At 37.2% G+C, this 19557-nt stretch overlaps 2 protein-coding genes across 3 annotated transcripts; both read left to right on the forward strand.

The window, feature by feature from the left end:
- Positions 1-844: 844 nt before the first annotated feature.
- On the forward strand, positions 845-7974 carry LOC110783288 (uncharacterized). The gene is made up of 3 exons (XM_021987604.2): positions 845-4054; positions 4758-5226; positions 7047-7974. The coding sequence occupies exon 1, from the start codon at positions 1043-1045 to the stop codon at positions 4031-4033; it is 2991 nt and encodes a 996-aa protein (XP_021843296.1). The 5' UTR covers positions 845-1042; the 3' UTR covers positions 4034-4054; positions 4758-5226; positions 7047-7974.
- A 900-nt stretch (positions 7975-8874) lies between these two features.
- On the forward strand, positions 8875-17836 carry LOC110783289 (citrate synthase, mitochondrial). 2 transcript variants are annotated; one of them, XM_021987606.2, is made up of 20 exons: positions 8875-8986; positions 9185-9242; positions 9771-9833; positions 10581-10622; positions 10958-11023; positions 11398-11463; positions 11600-11713; positions 12450-12513; positions 13017-13099; positions 13472-13521; positions 13608-13685; positions 14312-14440; positions 14539-14581; positions 14750-14836; positions 15557-15658; positions 16524-16631; positions 16713-16763; positions 16861-16934; positions 17321-17372; positions 17483-17836. In XM_021987606.2, the coding sequence occupies exons 2-20, from the start codon at positions 9192-9194 to the stop codon at positions 17573-17575; spliced, it is 1416 nt and encodes a 471-aa protein (XP_021843298.1). In that variant the 5' UTR covers positions 8875-8986; positions 9185-9191; the 3' UTR covers positions 17576-17836. The 2 variants fall into 2 exon arrangements, with proteins under 2 accessions (XP_021843298.1, XP_021843297.1); XM_021987605.2 differs by having other exon boundaries at positions 8888-9083.
- The last annotated feature ends 1721 nt before the right edge of the window (positions 17837-19557 follow it).

Genomic DNA, 19557 nt, shown 5'->3' on the forward strand with positions numbered 1-19557 from the left:
GAGTCCCATGAAATTTGATCCCTAGACCACAGGGATATGAGGTGGGAAACGATATCACTACTCCACCACCTCAATATCTTTTGTCCCTCCCCTTATACCAGCACTCCCTAGCCCCTAGGTATAGGATTAGAGGGATAAAATGACTTCTATCCCAATCGCTATCCTTATCCCCATCCCCGCTATCCCACTTGCAGAACATTTTACTCTGTAATAAATTCAACTTAACATCCTAAAATTATGTGTTGGTCAAATCATAACACTTAAAAGATCGGATAGAGTAAGATCAAGTGTGTAGATTGAAAAAACATATTGATTAAAAGAAAATGCAGGGAGTATAAATACGTAAGATATATATTGATAATTAAATAATTAATAATATAATTTTAGTTCATATAAGTAAATAACACATCTTACTATCTTTCTTCATACTATTTACACATTTCGTATCCCTCGTAGTTTATCCATATTTATCTTATACCTATGTACAATTACTAACTAACGAACTCTTAGCCGAGTGGTTAATATTACTACGAGCGCGTATAATAGGTCTTTCTTACGCTCGGATCCCCCTCTGCTATGGGTAAAAATGGTTGTGGGCCGGCCGGTATCGTATTTCGGGTCGAGTTGTCGTGCCTAATCCTAAGTTTAATCAATCTATCGTGTTTTTTGTAATGTCGTGCCTTGCGGTGCTTTCTCAAAAAAAAAACGTGGCCCATGTCTGACTCACGACTTCGTGCTCATGATGGGCCGTGCCTTTTTCGTACTAGGCCCGGCTAGGCCCAATGCCATATTTACGCAAGGCGGAATTTTCCTTTTTCCAATGTTTACTTTTCAAAATATTTAAAATAGCTTCCCATTTTCTCTACTTCTTCCCTTGCTTTTTTTCCCGGTACATCCCCCACACTGCCACACAACCACCACCTCGCCGCCATGCGCCACCATAACAAGGTACTCCTGCTCTCAATCTCTTCAACTTTTTCAACCATTCCTAAGTTTCCTTTCTGCCTCTAAATTGTGTTTCTGCTCCATTAAAATCACAGACATGGCTTCAAAATTGATTACTCTAGCCCCCCATGAAGCCCCAAATCAGCTAGAACTCTCTCTTAGAGAATCTTATACCCTTCTTCAACCTAAATTAACACCCCCATTAAAGTTAATTATCCCTTCCCCTGAAGAGTACATAAACCTAAATAAGGCAATTGTTTATGGGGTTTTATGTGAACCCAATTTGGCCAAAACTCATATGAAATACTTACATGCCATTGTTAATGATGGGTATTGCTTATTTATCCATTTAATTTCACAAATTGTTGATGGGTTGTACTCAAAGATGTTGGAATTCCCTAAAGTTCAGTTGATTTGGGTTGCTTCTGTTATGATTGATGTTTCTGGGGTAGGTTTTGACAGTCTTTTGGTATCTCTTTTGAGGCAAATTGTTGGTGGGGATTTCAGTGAAGGGAATTTATGGCTTAGCTTTGAGATTGTTAACCTGTTTACATCGAAATGGGATTCGATATTGGATGAAGAACCCCTTGTTTTATCTAGTGCTTTGTACACATATCTTAGGTTATTAGCTGATCATTATCGCCTTGCGCAAAGTCCGAAATTGATAGTGTTAAAGAGGAAAGAAATTGGGTTTTGTGTTAGAATGTTGAGAGAAAAGTTTCATTTGTGCTTGAGGATTGGGAGGGATTTAGTTCGTCTTTTACAGGATTTGGTTCATATTCCTGAGTTTCGAGCTATATGGAAGGATTTATTGTTGAACCCTAATTCGTTTCAGACTTCTGGGTTTACTGATATTTCTCATATTTATGGGATGAAGACATCTAGTAGGTATTTCTTACTTAGAATAACTCCTGAAATGGAAACTCAGTTACGGTTTTTACTTACCCATGTAAAGCTCGGTTCTCAGAGAAGGCACCAAGCATGGTTCACTAGGAAATTCCTTTTTGCGCCCGAAAGAGAGACTCTTGTCTCTGACATTGTTCGGTTCATCTGTTGTTCGCACCACCCCTCGAATGAGATACTTCAATCTGATATAATGCCGAGGTGGGCTGTTATTGGCTGGTTGTTGAAATTATGTTCAAAGAAATACTTTGAAGCTAATGTGAAGCTTACATTGTTTTATGATTGGCTGTTTTTTGATGAAAAGGTTGACAATGTTATGAATGTTGAGCCTGCAATGTTGTTGATGGTAAACTCTATACCTAGATACATTGATATAACCAATTCTTTACTAGAGTTTTTGTTACTGGTTGTTGAAAACTATGATATGGATAGGAAAAATGTCATATACAATGGTGTGTCATCTGCTATAAGCATGCTAGTCAGTAAAGGAGTTATTGGTTCCCTTGACATTTTTAGTTCTTGCAAGTTGTTGTCTCCTTTTGTCAAAGAGATGCTTCAAAGATTTATGTCCAAGGTCCAATCTGGAAATCCTTCTCCTGAAATGCCACCTGAATATCTTTCTTCTGAAATGCCACCCCAGACTTCGCCTAATCCACCCTATCTGGAAATTCAGACACACCAATCTGCTAAACTTCGCGCATGTCCTAGAAATGCTGAATTGAGTGCTCAACACATATCTGTATTGAAACCAACTTCAGCTGCTTCGTTGTGCGAGGGCCAAGTTGACAATTTGACAAATTTGATCAGAAAAATAAGAGAGTTCATGATAATTTCAAGCAAAGAAGGCCAAAAACTAGTGGAAAACATCTTGCGTTTGTACATAAATCCTGCTAATGAAGGAAAATTTGGTGGTATTGGCTCTGAATATTTAGCATGTGAGTTAAAGAAGGAGCTTGAGTTGGCTGGCTACAACCTTTTTTCACCTGTTGGAAGTCTTCCAAATAGTGATGATAATGCTGATGATGAAGTCCAATCTGTCACTGCTGCGATAATCCGTACATTCATCATTTCTCAACACCAAAGTATTAGACTGATGTTATTCTGGTGGTCAAGGAATGGCTGTTTAGTTGGACCTCGGTTATTGTCGTATGCATCAAGACTTGCACATGAAGCACATGAAGCAGGCTATGGAGCAAGTTACACCACTGACATCAATTATACAAAAATGCCCTTGCTGAAGAATCACATTGAAGGATATATGTCACTTACTACTTCTGGAAATGATGATCATGTTAATGGAACAATTACTCCTAATCCCGAGGTTGATAAAAAACTAATCTCCAAGATGATTGATAGTGCTTTTGCCTCATATAGGAGTATCTTTTCACATGCTAAGGATTCTTTAAGTAAAGAAGTGGGTATAGTTCCTGGTAAACTCCTTTCAATGGATGTGATTTCTTGTTCTTTATGGAAGAGCAAATTTTTTAAGGATCTCTTTTGTTATATCTTCTCTAATCTTCCTGATATATCACTTAGTGATGAAGATGTAATCCTGTTACTTGTCACTCAGTTGGAAGACACTGATCTTTTGTACATGCAAATGGATTTGGGATTGAAAAGGGTCACTATATTTGGTGAAGATGTTAAAAAGGTTCTTCAACTAATTAGAAGGTCTATTTACTGGAAACAAGTTGATCAGCACAACGTTTGGGGATTAATCAGATCAGAACTCACGGTATCCGAGTTTCCTGTTGAGAAGTTGCTTTTGGGCTGTTTCTTCTCAACTGATTTTGATTCAAAGACTAGTGGTATTGTTGTTGGAGGTCATCTTGCACTGTGTAGTTCTTGTGCTCCCACACCAGAAATTGTTGGTGCTGTTATGTTATTGCCCAATGATAAGTTCCCTGGTTTTGCTGGTGCCATTTTCTCTCATTGGACTGTAACCAATGCATCAATGTTCTGCAATAGTGTAGCTGATTTTTTGAATAAACTCGGGAATAAGAACGGGAAATCTCCTCTTGATTGGGACGGTTTCTTAATCAACCAATCGGGTCTCTTGTTTTTGTTAGAATATTTCAAAGCACAAGGTGAAAGAGGCGTTAACATGCTGGAGAAACTGGCGTTAATTTTATCAAATTTAGAAATAAGACCCGGGGAAACTACAGTTCCAATGGATACAGGATGACTCTTATCTTGTGTGATCATGGTGAGTTACTAATTTAGCCCTGTGGTTCATCATTACTTTTCATAATAGGAAGGATGTTAAATTCGTCTGATGGTTTGGATATATTATACATTAGTTTGTTGAATATATTGCTGATGATTGTGTCATGATGTTAGATACTTCATCCGTTTTTTTTACTTGCACCATTTTCTTTTTATGGAAGTCGCATATTAGTTGCACCGTTTCCTTTTATGGTATGCATTCACATTTTTTTGGGTATTCACACGCCAAATACCAATTTTACCGTTACACATATTTTATATTTACCATTAACACCTAACGTTTTCTACCTAGTTGTTTCTTATCACATGGGCATTCTTGATATTTACTTTTTTTCTTAATATTTATGCCCAACCCAAATGATGCAACTAAAGAAAACGGAGGAAATATATAAACATACATCTTTTGTTCTCGTTGAAGCAGCAACATTAAGGCTCTAGTTATTTATGAGGTTTTCCCTTTGCTTATTTAATTTGATACCAAGTATGAGGTTTTCTAGCTTCATACCTTTGCTATTTATAGGTTTTAATTTATATTCCCTGTGCTATTTTGCAAATACATTAAAATTATACTTATGCCCTACGTGGAATTAATCAAACAGGAAAATACATTCTTCAAGCTTTATATATATATTTTAATCTTGATGTTTGAACCATGAGAATAAATTTGTCAATTGATTTATCAGGTAGCATCACACGGCCTTTTGTTTGATAACTGGCGCATGAAAAGTTGCACTGGCAAACGCTTTATTCTCCCGAATACAGTATAACATCCTTGCTGATAGGGAGATATATTTTGCTCTGGATTGATCTGCATCAACACCTGAACTTCAATGTTGATCTGGATTGATCTGCAGCAACACCTGAACTTCAATGTTGATCTGGATTGATCTGCAGCAGCACATTGACTTCAATGTTGATCTGGATTGATCTGCACCAATGCCTTGACTTCAATGTTGATTATGGTAGAGTGAGCAGGCGCAAGGTCCCAATCTCAAAGTTGTGGCAGCTAAGCTGGCTACTGATCTGCACGTACTGATCTGCACATCAGTTACCTGCATTTTCCATAATGAGATGCAACTGGGATAGCCAACAACTTGGCTGCTGTCTGACGGTCTGACCGGGTTTTCCTCCTCACAGGAACATCAAATACTGGTGAGCATGTCCATCAGTCTCTAAATATTTGCTCAGAATTGTTCTAGATAACTTATCAGCATTTTGATTTACAAAAAGATATACTTCGTATTAATTTTAGGATTTTTGATAATTACCACCTTTTAAAGTTTGATTTTTGAAATTTACCAACTTATTAAACTTTTTTTTTTCACTTGACACCTTTTATTTACCAAAAAGTTGAAAGGTAAGTTATCACCTTTTATTTATCTTTCAACTTTTTGGTAAATAAAAGGGGTTAATTGAAAAAAATAAAATTATAAGGTGGTATATTTCAAAAATCGAACTCTAAAAGGTGAAAATTATCAAAAATTTAACGGATTTTTCATGAAATGCCCCTGAGGTTTATCTTAATGCACCAAATACCCTTAAACTTTCCAGAATGCACCAAATACCCCCGAGGTTTAGTATAAATACACAAAATACCCAAAATGACTATTTTCCGTTAACTCCGTTAACTTATCCGTTAACTTTAACTTTAATTTAATTTAATTTTTATTTTTTCTCTTTCCCTTTTAATTTCTTATTTTTTATTTTTTGTTTTTTTCTCTCTCCCCTTCCTTCTTCCCTGTCTTCCATGGCAGCCCTTCTCTTCATCACCACCACCACACACACCACCCTGCTAACCCCTTCTCTTCCTCACCACCACCCCACACCGCCACCGACACCAGCCTGTTCCACGGCAGATAAGCACATCGATTTTCCTCTCTCCTCAAAATCCAGATCCCAAAAAAATTGATCCCCAAATCAGCAATCTAGTCGCAATTATCGTAACGGAGGGGGAAGTGGGGGGTGGGCAACGACGCCGGTGAGGAAGGGGGAGTGGGGTTTGGTGGCGGCGGTAGTGGGGAGCAATGAGGAAGGTGGGGGAAGTGCAGGGAAGGGAAACACGGGTTTGGTGGTGACGGCGGCAGTGGGGAGCAATGAGGAAGATGGGGGAAGTGCGGGGGAGGGAAACGTCATCGGTGAGGAAGGGGGAGTGGGGTTTGGTGGTGGCGGCATGCAGCGGTGGGGTTTGGTGGTGGTGGCGTTCTCTCTCCTCTAATTCGTTGGTGCTGCGAGGATGAAGGTCATGTGGTTGCTTAACTCCTCAAATTAGATCAGTGTGGAGGGTGAGGGAAGGAGAGAGATTAGGCATGGAGGTGGAACTTGGAAGCAGGAGTTATGGTTGGTATTGATAATGGAGAGAGGGTTGACATTGGTGGTGGTGGGAATTGAGGAGACAGACCAAAGGAAACAACAGGGTGGCAATGGAGAATCCCAAAAAATTTGGGGGTAATTGGTTTTTTTAGATAATAATTAATTAATTTAATTAAGGGTTAATTAATTTAATTAAGGATTAGTTAATGTAATTAAGGGTTAATTAATTTAATTAAGGATTAATTAATGTAATTAAGAGTTGATTAATATAATTAAGGGGTTAATGTTAGGATAAGTAGAGAAAACGGTTTATTAAGGGCATAAAGGTAAACATACGCTAACGGGTACTTAACGTCCGTTAGCCTTGTGGGCATTTTGTGTATTTATACTAAACCTCAGGGGTATTTGGTGCATTCTGGAAAGTTTAGGGGTATTTGGTGCATTAAGATAAACCTCAGGGGCATTTCATGAAAAATCCGAAAATTTAATTTTATCCATGCTTGCAAGAGTTGCACCAACATGGCAAGTTGCCAACCAATTTAGGAATACTTGAAAAATTTTCATTTTCATTCTCATTTCTTGATTATGTATGTTTACTTAAGGCTGTTCTGTTTTCTTCTTTTGCTGTTTCAATACAATAACCTTGCTATGTGTTTTTGTAGATGGATATCATCGATCCGTGCCCTAGATTTCTCCAAGATGGTGGGAAGCAAATATTGCTTTGTATAACTCTCAGAAGGCTGTTTGGGATGATGCATGAGTATTGCTGATCAACATGAGCCCGCCCCGAAAATTAGCGGGGTTGGACAGAATGTTTAGGCCCGGTCTCCAGGCCCGGCCCAAAATTTAAAAACTTTGACGGGTTTTGGCCAACGCAAAACTACAGTTTCAGTTCTTAAAGTGTCCCATCCCGAAAAATGACCCGAATATTTTTGGTCTGAAATGGCGGGTTTTGGGTACACAAAATCAGCCTGAAGCTTGGCCCGACCCGGCATGATGGGCAGATCCTCAAGACAATGGCCTGGCCCGAACACAGCCCGACCCGTCTTTTGATCAGGTCTATTTCTTACCAGCATCAAAGCTCTAGAATCTGGATGCAACCAACTCAGTCAAGCCTGCCTGAATTTTCTATGACAGAAACCAGTAAAGGGTTTTCTCAACTTCACTGCTACTTTCTTCAGAAACACGGGAACACTCGCAATCGCTCGAGACTTACTTTCTTCCGAGAATGAACATCTTCGTGTTCTAGAATGCAGATCGTTAATCATGTTCATACGAGACACCAGTGTTCTCCTACACAGCTATGCGCCTCTATACCGCAGTAAGCCAGTAAGGCCGTCTGCAAGTTTCTCAAGTCTGTAACTTTTCTCTTTTCTTCTTTGATTCCATATTGGCTTCTCTAAAATGAGAACTCTCTCAATGTATATATGTGAGAAAAAGATTTTGTAGATTAGGTGTATTTTTCTCCAGCATTATTCCAATTGTATGGATCTATGTTTGAGAATATGCTTTGTCAATTGTCATCAATGAATTACTAGTATGGACAATATATTAACATTTATCAGATTATGTGTTAAAATGATGTTAAAATGTGTTGTTATGTTTAGATTTATCCTTTTCTTTTAGTAGAAGCATTGTTGATAACTAATTCCGAACGCGGAAAGTGTGTTGAGATGGATATTCATTTCATACGAGAAAAGGTTGTGTTGGGTCAGATTCAAGTGTTACATGTTCCTACGAGTCTACGAGGTATCAATTTGCAGACATTTTCACCAAAGGCTTGACTCGACAAATATTTTTGAAATCTTGATCCAGTCTCTGCGTTCGACCTTCTACTGTTATGATTGTTGTGTGTGATATAGAAAAGTAGGTTTCCTAATACAATAATTGAGAGTTTACACAATCGCACAATATCGAACATGCAAATAGGACGGTAAAAAACTGACCTGATTCGACCGACGTTCAACGAAAACCGAAGTGACCCGAAAATAAAAGTTTATGCATTCATTCCGCATGCGCACGATGACCCCGCACAGGCACACGTAAAATTAAAATTACCCGTTTAGACCCGATCCGTGACCGACTAATGATCCGATTTGACAGCTTACAGTTACCAGCAACTAACACTAAAGATGGTTGTGGGCCTGGCCCACAACAGGCCCACATTGCATCGTGTCGGGCCGAGCCGAAAAAGTTCAAAACAAGGCCCAGGCCAGCACGAACCCACGGGCTTTCGTGCCGGGCCAACCCGTCGTGTCTAAGGCTAATTTCACTAAATTTAGCGAGCTTTATCGTGCCGGGTCGAGTCGTGCCGTGTCTTGTGGGACTTTTTCCAAAAAGTTAATGCCTAGGCCTGGCCCACGGCTCACGACTTCGTAACCGTGCCGGACCGTGCTTTTTACGTGCCGAGCTGGGCTTCGGGCCGGCCCGACACACAGCCACCTTTAACTAACACTACCCATTTTCTTTTGTTGGGTTTTGGCTCCTCGCGTACCTCATTGAGTCATTGTAGACTCGTTCGAACGTCCCACCCTTTTCTCTCTCCGAATCATTCGCAAATTCGTCTCTTTTTCTCCCTTTTCTGCTTTGCTTGTTCAAAAAGGCAATTCTTCCTCTCTCCTCCTCCGTTTTCTTCCATTTATTTATGCTTCCTGTTCCAGATTTTTCAATTCCTTAAGCCCATACAGATTCGATTTCCTGTAAATTTCATCAATTTTCTCATAACTCTGTATATATTTGCTCTTATTTTCGCAGAATTTGATTAACTGATTTCAATTTTTCTTTTGTTTTTTGTTTTTAGGTTGATCATGTCGTTTTTCAGAGGTCTTTCAACTCTCTCAAAGCTTCGTTCTCGTTCAGTAAGCTTTCCGCTCTTCATTCTATTCGATTTTATGTTTAAGTAATGCTTCGATTGAATTGTTATTTCTGAATTAGCTATTGTAGTACTCCGTAATTAGAAGTTGTTGTAATTTTCCTCCATTTCTGAAATTGTTCTCGTTCTGTAAGCTTTTCGCTCTTTATTTTGTCGATTTCATGTTTAAGTAATGCTTCAATTGAATTATTAATTCTGAATTAGCTATTGTAGTACTCCATAACTGGAAATTGTTGTAATTTTCCTCCATTTCTGAAATTGTTCTCGTTTTGTAAGCCTTTCGCTCGTCATTTTGTTTGATTTTATATTTAATTCATAATTAATGCTTCAATTGTTTTTTTTTTTTAAGTAGTGTAGTAATTAGAAATTGTTGTATTTTTTCCTGTAATTGCATCAATTTCTCATGATTCTGTGTATTTTCTGCTCTACATATAGCAGAATTTGATTCGCATTTGCTTAACTGGTATTTTTTGAATCTTATTATGTAATTATGTCACTGAATTTTGACTTGCAGGGACAGCAATCATGTCTAAGCAATTCCTTGAGATGGATTCAGATGCAGAGTTCTTCTGGCCTTGTAAATTTTCTCTTTGTTTCTGTCAATTTAGTTTACTTAGTGCTACACGAAATCGATAAAAAATTGCCATATTTTCCTGAATTGTAGCAGTAGTTGAAACACAATGGCAATTGTAGTACTTCATATGATATAGAAGTAATAATTTTAGCGTAATGTTCTCGGCGTAAGCTCGTTTTAAAAGATGAGTGTGTCATTCTTTGAAATATCAAATGATCATGGTTTATTTTTGAGGTTTAAGTGAATTCCGAGGAGTTGAAGGAAAAAGAAAATAGTGTAAGTGATCACATTGTGGTGTCGGTCCGAGTAGAATGCCCCAGTTGGTTTATCAAAGTCGATATGAAAACATTGCCGAGTCTGAAGTGGCGCATTTATTGTTGCTTATGGTTACCATATTTTCATGAATTGTAGCAATAGTGAAACACAATGGCCAATTGTACTTCGTATGAAATATGAGTGTTGATTTTAGCTTAATGTTCTGGGCGTAGGCTCAATTTAAAAGTTGAGTGTGTCATTCTTTGAAATGTCAAGTGATTATGGTTCATTTTTGAGGTTTAAGTGAATTCTGAAGAGTTGAAGGGAAAAGAAAATAATGTAAGTGATCACATTATAGTGTCGGTCCGAGTATAATGCCACAATTGGTTTATGAAAGTCGTATGAAAATATTGTCGAGTCTGAAATAGTGCATTTACAGTTGCTTGTGGTAAGATTACTGTGAAAATATTTGAATGGATTTCTTATGATGTGCAGGACCTACGTTCAGAGTTAGCAGAACTGATTCCTGAACAACAGGTTTGTTTGCTTAATTTGTGTCTTTGGATTTTCAATGGTAGTTATGATTTGTCTAATAGTGTTCTCATCCCACAGGTTATCGTTGTTTAAAAACAGTTATTTTGAACTTTTACAATGCAATATTGCAATCCTCTCATGAGTGTGTAAAGATATGGTGGAAATTGCATTGGGTCCTTGAGGATCAGAGCTAGGATATTAGTGGCTAGTAATGAGTGATTTAATAATTGTTTGACTTTGATTTGATAATTTTCAAACTTTGCGTTGATTGTAGTTCACAATATTGATAATCTTATTCTAAACATGTTCTTGATCTTTTTATTTTTTTTATTTTGTAGGAACGGCTGAAGAAGATAAAGAAAGAATATGGAAATGTTGAGCTAGGGAAAATTAATGTTGACATGGTATTAACTTATCTTCCATCTTTTTCTTCCTTTTTCATTATATATGTTACTTGGGCTTCCTGAAAATGTCAAATTCATTTGAACTTAGAATGCATTTATTTATAAGATGATTTTTTTTAAGAGTTAATGTCTCTTGTGAGTTTTCGAGGATAGCGCCCATGTCGTCATATCCATTTAAGTTGTAAGGATGCTTGTCTGACTTGAATATGGTTGGCCACAGTGTTACACTGGAGTAGCGGACTAGTGGAGTGACAATGACACTCATGTTATCTTAAGTCATAACTAATGTCTTTTACCTACAATCATATATCTTTGTGCCTATGCACTTTATCATTTTAAACCTGTCCCTTTCTCATAAAAGATTAATGTTTTAGGTATTGGGTGGAATGAGAGGAATGACTGGTTTACTTTGGGAACCTTCCTTACTTGACCCAGAAGAGGTATAGTACTTCTCTATTGCATTCAATTGTAAGTTCCTTCTAGATAATAGACACATCCTATTCTCAGCAAGAGCGACTCACGAGATGTCAATGATGTCAAGTAAATTAATTTCATTGATGATGTTTTATTTTGTAGGGCATTCGGTTCAGGGGTTTGTCTATACCCGAGTGTCAAAAGGTTTTACCCGCTGCAATTCCAGGTGGAGAGCCATTGCCTGAAGGTCTTCTTTGGCTTCTTTTAACCGGAAAGGTAATTATATATCTTACAAATACGTTCTGCAGAGGTTACTTGATATCCTTAGCCATTGTTTCATTTGGTGATCCATTATTTGGAAAAATGTGCTTTTATTTGGGTGAATTGGATCTTAGACTTATTCTTTTCTCTCCTGAAGCCTTCCCCCCATAATTGAACCTTGGGATCTGTGTATAATTTGGTCTTCTGCTTTTCTATGAAGTAGTTAAAACCATTCTGGTCACAGAAAGTTACTTTTTCCATTTGTCTGAACATATTAGACTGAGTTGAGGATTGTAATTTGATCTTATGATCTTTGTCTAACATATTATGGGATTGTGTTTGAACTTTTAGGAATTGTATTTCGTATGTCATTTTTGACATATTAGACTTTGATAATTACTTGTCGAATTGTTTTAAATGTTTGATGTTAAATGATATCCTGTATGTGTAGAAAAGGGATGAAGGAATCTCGCTAACTTGCTCTTTTCATATGTGAACTCCTAGGATTTTATGTTAAAAGTATGAGAAATGCTCGTCACTTTCTTTGTAATTACTTTCTGTTGTTCATGTGCATAGTCTTAATCTAAGCAGCTATCAGAATATTAGAAGATTAGTCTACTATGGTGCTATTATTTGATATAGCTTTTACCTTGATGGCTTGATGTCTGTCAAACTCTTGTTTTCTTTAGTCATGTGCTTTTGTACCTTCTTTTTTATCTTTCATATTTTTATTTTTATTTCATTAATTTAGGTTCCAAGCAAAGATCAAGTAGATGCTTTGTCAGCAGAATTGCGAACACGAGCTTCAGTCCCAGGTTCACTATTTCACTAAGAACATATATTTTAGCCAATGTATCCTTGCAATTTTGATGCTTGTTTTGGTTCCTATTGCTGTCTGTCTTATTGATATATTGTTAGATCTGTATGTATATTCTTTTTTTCCTTTTTGCCTCTTAAATTCTATTCCTTGTTTCGTAAACAGCATTTTCTTTTTTGTACTCTGCATTCCCTTTCTTTTGGTATTCATTGACTGATTTGAGAGCCTATTCCTTGTTTCGTAAACAGCATTTTCTTTTTTGTACTCTGCATTCCCTTTCTTTTGGTATTCATTGACTGATTTGAGAGCGAATCACCTTTTCAGAAGTAGTGGTGATTTATTAGTGCCGCATCTCTTTTCTTTCTTTTGCTTTTCTTGTTCATAGGATAAGTTATCAATATTAAGAAAAGCTGTTTTTTTCTACTAGTGTGCTTGCTTCTTTCTGATTAGACATGAATCTTTACCATTGGGGTTAATTATGTATATATGTTGTAATTGTAGACCACGTGTACAAAACAATTGATGCTCTACCAATTACTGCTCATCCGATGACTCAATTTGCTACTGGAATTATGGCCCTTCAGGTATTGATTTCATGCTATACAGAGTTCCCTCTTATTTTACTATACATATTTGTCCCTAATGGATTCTCCTTGCTAGTTTCCGTGGCAATGCTGTTGTTCATTATTGATATCACGTGGGGAGTAAATTTATGTCTAAATGATAGTTCCTTTACTTAAGCTATTCCTTTTCTTTCTTCTCCCTCACCCTTTACTTGTAACTTTGCAAGTGATTACTGTAGTTCTCCTGAACATATTACTAGTATTACGAAACTGCATTACCTTTGGTTTTTATTCCTTATTGGTTAATATGTTGAACCTAGTATTTTCTTCTCCCATTAAAGTTACTGCTTGGATTGCGTCTTATATAATTGTCTCTTGTTTTCTTTACTTCAGGTTCAGAGCGAATTTCAGAAGGCATATGAGAAAGGGATCCACAAATCAAAGTGAGTTATCATTATGATGGTTTTATTTTACCTGTCTTGTAATTTTTTTTCATCTAGCCAAGCGCTGAGGTTGATTTTGATTCCAGATTTTGGGAGCCAACATATGAGGACTGCCTTACTTTGATCGCTCAAGTTCCTGTTGTTGCAGCTTATGTTTACCGAAGGTAAGGAAACCTTCCATAGTCATTTAGTGATGGTGATTTATGGATGGAAATTTAGAAACAGCTTCGGTGTGTTTGTGTTTCTGTATAGGGAAGTACCTTAATAAGTAGATATGGGGGGGGGGGGGGGGAGCTCTCAGGTATTAGAGGGAAACAAAATGAGCTCTCAAGTATAGAGCTGAAGTTTCTGGGCATTTTATGTGGTTCAAGGGGTTTAGTACATTGATAGTGATGGCCCAGGGCACTGTTACCTGATTCGCTAGTATGAGATTGGATACGGGTTCGCAATTCGCTATCTAATTTGCCAAATTAGATCAAAATTGTACAATTTCATGTTATAATTTGCCTTTTCGGTTCGCAGTTCGTGGGGGTGATTAGAGAATTAGGTAACACTGCCTAGCCCAAACTCTTGTGAGTTGTAATGGTTCCTTAATGGTATAGTGAAAAAGATAAAGAAAATTAGGTCGTAACTGTAAGCATTGGTCTTGTTTTCTGCACTCTTGCTGTTATTTTATGCCAATTAATCCACATTGGCAACTGGACATAGTGTAAACTGCGGAGGTGGCAAGTCATGGACTCGGTTCATCAGCTCGCTGAATCTCATTTTATCTTCTATGTGATTGTTGAAGGATGTATAAGAATGGACAAATGATACCAGTTGATGACTCCCTTGATTATGGAGGGAATTTCGCACAGATGTTGGGATTTGACAGCCCCGAAATGCTTGAGCTGATGCGGCTTTATGTCACAATTCACAGGTAAACATTTGTCAGAATGTTCAGATACCAGTACCACATGTATTGTCCGAATTCTCTTCAATCTGGGTAAAGTTATTATTTTTTTTTTTTTTTTGCAGTGATCATGAAGGTGGAAATGTTAGCGCACATACTGGTCATCTGGTAAGTTTCCGGAAAATAAATTTTGTTAGTTTGCTTCTGCTTTTATGATCTTTTTTTGAGCTCATGCTAAAGAAATAGGAAACATATAGATAAAAGTTAGGAAGCATCTTTATCAGCAGATATTATTTTATATCATTGGAACTCTGACCAGTTCTTACCACAATGTAGGTTGGAAGTGCACTTTCAGATCCTTACCTTTCATTTGCAGCTGCTTTAAATGGATTGGCTGGCCCACTTCATGGATTAGCCAACCAGGTAAAAAATTTCCCTTCACCTCTTTTCATTTCCCTGGTTAATTGGTTGATCCTACATATGATTAAACAGCACATGTTATGCTGTTGATTATACAATTCTGGTTGAGTAAGATCCTTGGGATTTGGGACAGCTCTTTTTTTGCTGTTTGTGTTTTTTCTCTTTGGTGTGTGTGTGTATCGGGGGGGGGGGGGGGGACCTTGCAATTTTGTTTTTCAATGTTACAACTTACAAGTGTTCATGACTTCTGATGAGATGCTTACGTTACTCCGATTATTCATTTTACCTCAAGTACCCGTGTCGGACACTCCGACACTTCATTTTCGACTTAAATCCTGGAAAATTTTCACAGTTTGTCCGAGTCGGACACTTGGACACGTACCCGTGCCCGACACTAGTACCCGAGTCCAAGTAACATCAGAAGTGTTCATGCCCTTGGTAAGCTCTGTAGACTTGAGGGCATGATCTGAACAAGAAGTCTATCTCACTCTATATTTATACTGTGTAACAAGATTTTTAATCCTATGACATCCTCATTTATTCTCTTCGTTGGTAATGGTAGTTGTTTTTCCATTGAGTGTCACTGCCTATTGCAGTTCAAACAAGTAAAAAGGAAGTTATTTCTGGAAAAAAAATCCATGCATATCTATTTCCTCCCTCGTATTTTGCTAGGTCTGAAAATGGTGGTAATCAAGGTTTCATGTTTGACTTATTATGTTTCAGGAAGTCCTGCTATGGATTAAAAAGGTTGTAGATGAATGTGGTGAGAACATCTCCACTGAGCAGTTGAAAGAGTATGTTTGGAAGACATTAAACAGCGGCAAGGTAAGTCAGTAAATAAACTAGTTATTTGTATAATCAATGGTGATGCTGTCTTCAAACATGATACAACTTCTCAACTAGCATTAGCTATTCTTCGTTGATTTTTTCGAAGGAAAATAGCTTTATCCTCAGACTTGCATTCCCTTTTTTTCCACTTTATTATTGCTTCTTGATTTCAGGTCTTCCTTTGTTGCTAGCATATTGGTCTTCAATATTTCAAACTAGTATAACTTCCTTTAGTAATCAAACATGGCCTTAAAATTCTTGTGACAACTAGGTGAAGTACAAGCTTAAGTGGGTTGCTAGCATATTGGTCTTCAATATTTCAAACTAGTATAAGTTCCTTCAGTATTCAAACATGGCCCTAAAATTGTTGTGACAAGTGACAACTATGGTGAAGTACAAGCTTAAGTGGGTGATTGAGTGGTGTTTGGCGGAGTATTAAATTAGGAGTAACACTCTTTAGGAAACAAGAAGATAAAAAATAGGACACTTAGCCTTTTGATAGAGTGGTTACCAAAATATAACAAATATTTATACATCTTGTAGTCAAGCGTCATACAGAACAGAAAAAACAACTTTGGGCCTTTTTCTTGGGTTTATAGTTAATCTTTTCGTTAAAATACAAATGCATGTCTTAACGAAAGTTGCTTAAAACAACTCTGTTTTGATATTGGGCCTTAACGAAATCGATCATCCAATAAAAAATCATACGGAGTATTTGGTTTGATATTATGAAATTTATCATTTGCATTTGACGTCTTTATCCTTGTTTAATGCTATTCAATTGTAATATTCGATAAAAGTTTATACCATGTACAATTTTCATTCTCATTATTGTGTCAGCTCACATTTTTTTAATTTACAGGTTGTTCCTGGATTTGGTCACGGGGTTCTCAGGAAGACAGATCCAAGATACACTTGCCAGAGAGAATTTGCGTTGAAACACTTACCGGAAGATCCACTTTTCCAATTGGTATAAAGGATTCTAATTTCCAATGCCATTTCTTGATTTCTAAACTTTCGAGATAATAACTTCAGTGAATGATATTTACAGGTGTCGAAGTTGTACGATGTGGTGCCTCCTATTCTAACAGAGCTTGGAAAGGTATTGGTTAATTAATAACTTTCTCCCGTTATTAGTTGTTCTTGTTAGTTTTTCTGATATTTTTATTTCGAATTTACTGAATACTTGCATCTTTTAGGTTAAGAATCCATGGCCGAATGTTGACGCTCATAGTGGAGTTTTGTTGAACTACTATGGCTTGACGGAAGCAAGGTAATATTTGTTCTTCCTTCATCCGATTGACTTTCCTAATATCGCAACCAAATATCCTCTTTCACCAATGAGGTCTTTCCCTAGTGGTTAAGACTGAGGGTCTGTGCACGATTAAAGATGGTTGTGGGCCGGGTCTGGGGGTCGTGCCTAAGCCTTAATTTTACTAAAGTTATAGTGCTTTGTTGTGCCGTGCTTTATCCAAAAAATGCGGCCCAGGCCCGGCCCACGACTTCGTGCTCGTGTCGGGCTGTGCTTTTATCGGGTCGGGCCGAGCCCACAACATCAGGATAGGTCTCATGTCCAAATCTCCCCCTCCCCATTTGTAATTTGTGTTCCCCTTGTGGCTCATTCGCACTAAAAAAAAACTAAATATCCTCTTTTAACAGGTATTATACAGTTCTATTTGGGGTATCTAGGAGTATCGGAATTTGCTCACAGGTTTGTTCATTTTTAATTTCCAGAAAATTGCTTTTTAATTTTGTTTGTAAATTTATAGTCATATCACGAAACCAATTGCTCATTAGTTTTGTTTTTCCCTCTTCTTGCAGTTAATATGGGACCGAGCTCTTGGTTTGGCACTAGAAAGGCCAAAGAGTGTAACAATGGAATGGCTTGAGAAGTTCTGTAAGAAAGCAACATAATAATACTGGTGTGGTGGTAAATTAACTTGTTATTGTTCTTAACAAGTTTACAAATAAGTTAGTTTAGTGTAGAAAGTATCCTTTCGGAAATGAAAGGAGAGTGAGGACTGAGGAGTTTTAGGACGAGTATTCGTTATCTCTTGCAACATACATAAAGTGTTGCATTTTGTAATTTGCACATGTAACACACAATCATGGATCTTGAAAACACGAGAATTGAAGAGTTTGAATGTGAGAAAGAAATAAACATTTTTGCAGGTATTTGTGTTATTGTATATACGGGTTTGGCTCTGCTCATGTATGCCTATTTACTTAATACTTAACCTAGTTTGCTCTGATGACCACATTAGAAATTTGTGGGAATTAATAGCATGCTTACCGAGTCATTGGTAATGACTCCTGTTGTTAGTGAGCAAGGTGATATGCTCACAGTCAAGTCTCATCCAATCCGGAAAGGTTCTCTTGTTCCTCTTCTTTTCTTGTTTTCCAAGATTCACAGGTTTCCATGGAACTATCTTAAGGTCTACCGCACCAGCTTCAGCTCCATTTCCAACAAGGAAATGATCTCCGGTGAAAATGGAACACTGGATTTCAGCAACCAGGGCCTGCTAGAAGGAGAAGCAACTATTTCTACTATTTTAAGTAGCCTTTGTGTAACAGTTACTAAGGCCAATGTGGCTTTGGTAAACTTAGTTTTGTTGTAGTTCTGTTTTTTTTAATGTAAAATCAGCCTATGTCAAAAAAAATAAAAATAAAATGTTCGAGTAATTAAACTTGTGACGAATATCGACCGAGTAATAAAACTCTAGTTGAGATTGGACTGACTGTTTGGATTAGCTTGCTAGCCCATTTGATAAACTTGTAACTTGAAATTATTGAAAATGGCTAATTAATCCACTCTGATTTCATTACAGTATTGTGGCCTTACAAGTGTAATTTTTGTACACAGCTTTATGACGCGTTCTTTTCACAAGATGAAACCTGAATTTATCTGAACTTATTTGAATTGAATTTATCTGAACTTATTTAAATTGAATTTATTTGAACTAATTAGAACTGATTAAACCTGATAGACTTAATTGAAACTTAATAGATCCTCACGCATCGCCTGTTAGTGTATCAAACGGGTTTGGCTAGTTGGGATCGAGTTGGTCAATCAATTCTTCATGTTTGAAGTGTTTTATAGCACTTTATTTTTTCTTAGTGACTTTTTAGTTTTTCACTCTTGTTGAACGTTTGAGTTTGGAGTAGACCTGGTTATCAGGCGGGGCGGGTCAGGGTCGGTGCGGGTCAAAAGAGGGTCGGGTATTGAAAGGGTCATTTTTAGCGGGTCGATAATGGGGCGGGTCAAAAGCGGGTCGCGGATCAATAGCGGGTCATTAGTGGGCGGGTTAATAAACGAGCAATGAAAAATGAAAAACAAAAGAGCCATGTGCAAGTACAAGTAAATACGAAGCTATACACGTAATTTTTTATATCATTACTATTTTAATTTTCAAAATAATTGTAGTATAAGTTTGACCCTATAATGACCTTGTCCAATAAAGGCCCTGTCCAATAAGAGCCCTGCCCAATAAAAGCTCTATTAACTTGACCCTAACCCTATATCCATTGGACTACCCTGTCCAATAACCAGGTCTAGTTTGGAGTAAGGAGCATATTTACATTGTTTTACAGGTAGTGTCAAGTAAGAGTCGGGCTAGCTCATTGTGGAGGTCCAATGCATTTTATAAAAGGCTCTCTAAATATGCACCAATTCTTAAATGGACCCGGTCCACACTAAATTTATTGTGAACCATGTTTAAAAATAATTTAATCTGGTATCTTTATTAGGATTATTATGAGTAAATAAAATCAAAGTGGTGTAGTTGACTAGTTGCTACATGTGTTTGAATAATGTGATTTTAACTCACAATTCGCTTTAAAAACATAGAGTTACTATGATTGAAAAAATGATTTCTATATCTAATAATTTTGGTATC

This window comes from Spinacia oleracea, chromosome 4, assembly GCF_020520425.1.
Source record: "Spinacia oleracea cultivar Varoflay chromosome 4, BTI_SOV_V1, whole genome shotgun sequence".
In the NCBI taxonomy this organism is placed as follows: Eukaryota; Viridiplantae; Streptophyta; class Magnoliopsida; order Caryophyllales; family Amaranthaceae; genus Spinacia; species Spinacia oleracea.